The sequence below is a fragment of the Carlito syrichta genome, unplaced genomic scaffold (assembly GCF_000164805.1).
Source record: "Carlito syrichta isolate Samal-C Ts95f unplaced genomic scaffold, Tarsius_syrichta-2.0.1 Scaffold306577, whole genome shotgun sequence".
NCBI classification, from domain to species: domain Eukaryota; kingdom Metazoa; phylum Chordata; class Mammalia; order Primates; family Tarsiidae; genus Carlito; species Carlito syrichta.
In genome coordinates, this window is record NW_007250673.1 from 1074283 (window position 1) to 1078813 (window position 4531).

Genomic DNA, 4531 nt, shown 5'->3' on the forward strand with positions numbered 1-4531 from the left:
ATGAATCATTCTTCCCAAGACACTGACTCTCGTGATATGCATGAAGATGGAAAGCTTTATGTTGTGGATTCCATAAATGACTTAAACAAGCTAAACCTCTGTCCAACAGGATCACAGCATCTGTTCCGTATGTGTGCCCATGAATACATGGCAGCCCTTCCTAGCTTCTAGGCTACCTAAAAATAGCCAGTGTTGATGTGGATGTGTGGGTGTGGTGGGAGCAGAGTGGGCATTAGCAAGAGCCTGGCACTGGAGATGCCATTTATTGTTAGGCAATTTTTCCTTTTGTTCTCTGACTACTTGACAGGATTATGGGCTTTCTTGGCACCTAACAAGATTTTTTTTTTTTTTTGAGTTGGAGTCTCACTCTGTCACCCAGACTGGAGTGCAGTGACCACTCCCGGCCACCACAGCCTCGACCTGCTGGGCTCCAGTGATCCTTCTGCCTCAGCCTTCCAAGTAGCTGGAACTACAGGCGCGTGCTACCACGCCGGCTCATTTTTGATTTATGTAGAGATAAGGTCTCAACAAGTTGCCCAGGCAGGTCTCGAACCTGGAGGCTCAGGCAATCCACTCATCTCAGCCTCCCAAAGCTCTGGGATTACAGGCTGAGCCACCAAGCCCGGCTCAAGATTTGAGCTCGTGTCTTCACAAATTCTGAGATCTGTGGCGTTTCTGTCACAGGATAGGGGTGGAGACTGCAGAGCTGGTCTTCTGGGAGCTAGTGTTTTCTCAGCTGCTGTTGTGTCTACTAGTGACAAGGCTAGGTCACTGATGGTGCCCACTTTCCCATAGGGGTCTTGTTTTATAGCAGATTGTTGAGAAGATGCTCCACACATTCGTCCAGTTTAAAAAAAATTATTAGAATTCTGTTGGGCAAAAAAGCCAACTTCATTTTCAACTTACAAGTCACAAATGGCCCAATTAAAGAGTTAGAAAAAGCCGGGGGGGGGGGGGGCGGGTAGGAGGGTTGGAGGAAGTAAAATGAAAACCTGCTAAATACTAAATGTGTATTTTGTCCCCCTAAATATCATAAATGAGTTCTAGTACATCATTCTGAGCCCCATCCTTTGTGGCTTAAACTCTGACATTCAAACACAGACAGATGCTAATTGCCCACTTGTCATTTGTTTCATATGCATGCTAAACTCATCCTCCCAATTTTATATCTATCATTCCCCTTCTGAATCACTCCTGAGTTCTTACTTTTTTCTTTATTTTAATAAGTTCAGATTTTCACCTGTTTTATATTACAATCAGTCTCAATAAAAGTAGGGGCTTGGGTGTCAACCTGTGCTGTGCTTTAATGAGGAAGTAAAAGCTGTTGTGGGGGTGACATAGGATGTTCTTTCTTTTTTTTTGAATCAGAATCTCACTCTGTCACCCCAGCTGTGGGACACTCATGGCCACCGCAACCTTGACCTGCTGGGCTCAGGTGATCCTTCCACCTCAGCCTTCCAAGTAGCTGGGACTACAGGTGTGTGCCACCATGCCCTCCTAATTTTTTGATTTATTGTAGAGCTGAGGTCTTGCCGAGTTGCCCAGGCTGGTCTCGAACCTGTGGATTCAGGCAATCCTCTCACCTCGGCCTCCCAAAGTGCTGGGATTATAGGTGTGAGCCACCACGCCAAGTCTTGACATAGGATGTTTTTATAAAATGGTGGCATAAGCCACTCACCTATCCAGAATCAAGGAGCACAGTGAGTAGGAGAATTCAAATAGGAAAGCATATAGAAAGTAATTCAGTGATCTCTACTACCTCAGGTTTTAGCTATTTCTTATTCAGTTTAATCTGGATGTTAGTAGGCAACAAAACCTTATAAAATGGTGACAAAATGCAGACAAATCATGGTTTCAGTGAACCAAGCTGTCGTATAAACATGGCTGCCTTCTCAATTCAACACAAAACATTTTGAAGAACTTAGTTTTCAGAACATATCCATCCTGAAGCTAGCATAAAAAACCAAATATATCAGGGCCACTTTTGTTTACATGGATGTAAGCACATCATAGAAGTTTCTGGAAACATATCCCAGAGCCTTCAGTTTAGTCTTCCACCCCCACCCCACCCCCAGGATTGGAGACCCACACCCAACTGTGTTTTACTCCCAGGTTACTTTGGGAAAAGGGCAAGGGATCCGCCATCACCCTTACCCTTTAACTTCCTTATTCCCTCCCCAAAGAAACATCCATGTCCTGCTGCTTCAGTGCTAACAGTCTTTGCAGAACTTTCCAAACAGATCTCAGGGGAAATATGAACCCTGCTTAGTCCTTAAATACCCATATAGAAGGCAGATGATTCACAAACTGCTCTCATCCCAAAGACATTCCTGAAACGTAAGTCCTTTTCCAGAGTTATCAGAGGGAGAAAGGGTGGATTTATTACTCATGTTTCTAACAGTGGGGCACTGTACAGCTCTGCTGACAAGTTGTATGCTGAGGAGTATTTGTTCTTGGTTTTTGTTTTTTTCGTTTGTTTGTTTCATATTAGCTCTAGAGGAGAAAATTCCAGTCCTTGGCACAAACTCAGGAAATGGAAGCTGGAGTTTGTATTTTTTTGGGCTGCTAATAGTGCTGATTGTCAGCCTGGCATTGGTGTTTTTTGTGATATTCCTCATAAGTAAGTACCACCAACAGGTTTTTTTGTTACTTGCATGTGCTTACTTCTTTACTGGTTGATTAACTTGCTCCTGGAACGAATCAATGCTTCCTGGCGATTAATGCTTACATTGAGAGACAGGAGGAATGCCTCAAGCGAACCCCATTGCCTGAGGACAGGGTCCCTGGGGCACAAATTCACTGCAGAAGCCCACAGTGACCTAAGTCCATGAACACATATGTTAAATATTTCTATAGCACTTTACTAGCTGCCAAATGGTAGGCAACTTGTCCTAGTGAATTCTACATTTTCTTTACCCAATTCATAGATTTCTCCATGAAGTTCAGGTCTATAGCAAACAGCCACATTGAGGTTTCAAACTCCCTCCTATGTTTTTTCACTTGCATTTTATCCCAGAAATCAATCAGAAGCAAGAGCTTGTGCAAGTCCTCAGAGACAGCATTGGGGATATATGAGGGTGGCTTTTTCCGCGTTTGTCCCTGTCCAGGCTGGTGACCTGCTCCTGAAATAACCTGCTATGCCCACTCTAGGCCTTGGCCATGCATGTTGTGTCCTTGAGTGCTGACTCAGTCTTCCCCGCAGCAGCTTCTCAGTCATGAGAACCTCTGAGCTTCCAGTTCCCCTGTTCACTCCACCCCGGATGTGGGGGTGGGTGCTGTCCACCTGCGATACTGTCCCCTCTTTTTGCATGCTGACTTTTTCCTTTGAGCCCACCAGTTTCGTCTCTTATCTGGAATTATTTGGATTCTCTCCCAGATCCCTTAAGAGCAGAGGGAGCCTGGGGGGAGGGAGTCATCTTTGACACCTCAGTGCCTGGACCCATTGCACTGTCATTTCTTCCACCCTCTTGTACCTTATATCCTTCAGACGTTCTAAACGAGAAGTGGAGCTTGCACCTTTGGTCTCTTATTTAATTTCATTCAGGATCAGAGGAGGCAGAGGAGGTGATGATGATGACGGGAGAAGGATGAGCAGAGTGTGTGACCAGACACTGCCTCTAACCCTTTTACTTTCCCCCAAAGATGCCTTTCTCCCTCCAGCTTGAAGATCTTTATCTAACACGGGGCTGTAGAGCGATTGGGGCTGGGAAGGAGGGTTGATGTGTCATTGCTTCTCCCATACCCAGCTGATGACCTTTGGCATCTAGAAGTTAACATGGGAACTATCCTTACAATGATTGTGAACTTGCTTCTGGTTATCAGCTGAGGGAGGGTTGGCCACTGAACCTGCAAGGCCAGAAAGAGCACATGGGTTAGACTTCTGAACTATTATTCCAACATAAATTAATACTCTGCATGTCATCCTGCCACACCCACCTGGGGGTAATGACCAAGTTAAAGTTGGGGAATTTTAGGTATGTCTTCAGACATGTGAGCACCCCCTCAAATTCTCTCTTCTGCGGAACGAGAAGTAGTAAGATTAAGAGAAATGATAATACCAAATGCTATGTATTGGGTGCTCATTCTGTCCCAGGCACTGTGTTAAGTACTGGATTTTTATTTGCTCACAACATCATACCAACTCTGTAGTGCAGGATCTATTATTATTATAGTTTCACCGATGCTGAAACTGAGGCTTAGAGAGATCTGTTAATGTGTCCAAGGTCATGTTGCTAATAAGTGACACCTCTGCCTGACATCGCAGACCACATGCTTTACCAACATTACACTCTGCCTGACATCGCAGACCACATGCTTTACCAACATTATTATATTCCTGTTGTAGAAATAGGATTTGTTTTATTTTATTTTTGAGTTGGAGTCTCACTCTGTCACCCAGACTGGAGTGCAGTGGCCACTCCCGGCCACCGCAGCCTCGACCTGCTGGGCTCCGGCGATCCTTCCGCTTCGGCCTTCCAAGTAACTGGAACTACAGGCACGCGCTACCACGCCCGGCTAATTTTTTTGATTT

At 45.0% G+C, this 4531-nt stretch overlaps 1 protein-coding gene across 1 annotated transcript in view; it reads left to right on the top strand.

The window, feature by feature from the left end:
- Positions 1-4531, top strand: part of LSMEM1 (leucine rich single-pass membrane protein 1) — a 7337-nt gene continuing 2806 nt past the window's right edge. Inside the window, exons 1-2 of the mRNA XM_008063092.1 lie at positions 1-127; positions 2492-2620. Coding sequence (XP_008061283.1) covers positions 1-127; positions 2492-2620 — 256 coding nt within the window. The remainder of the gene's footprint in view (positions 128-2491; positions 2621-4531) is intronic.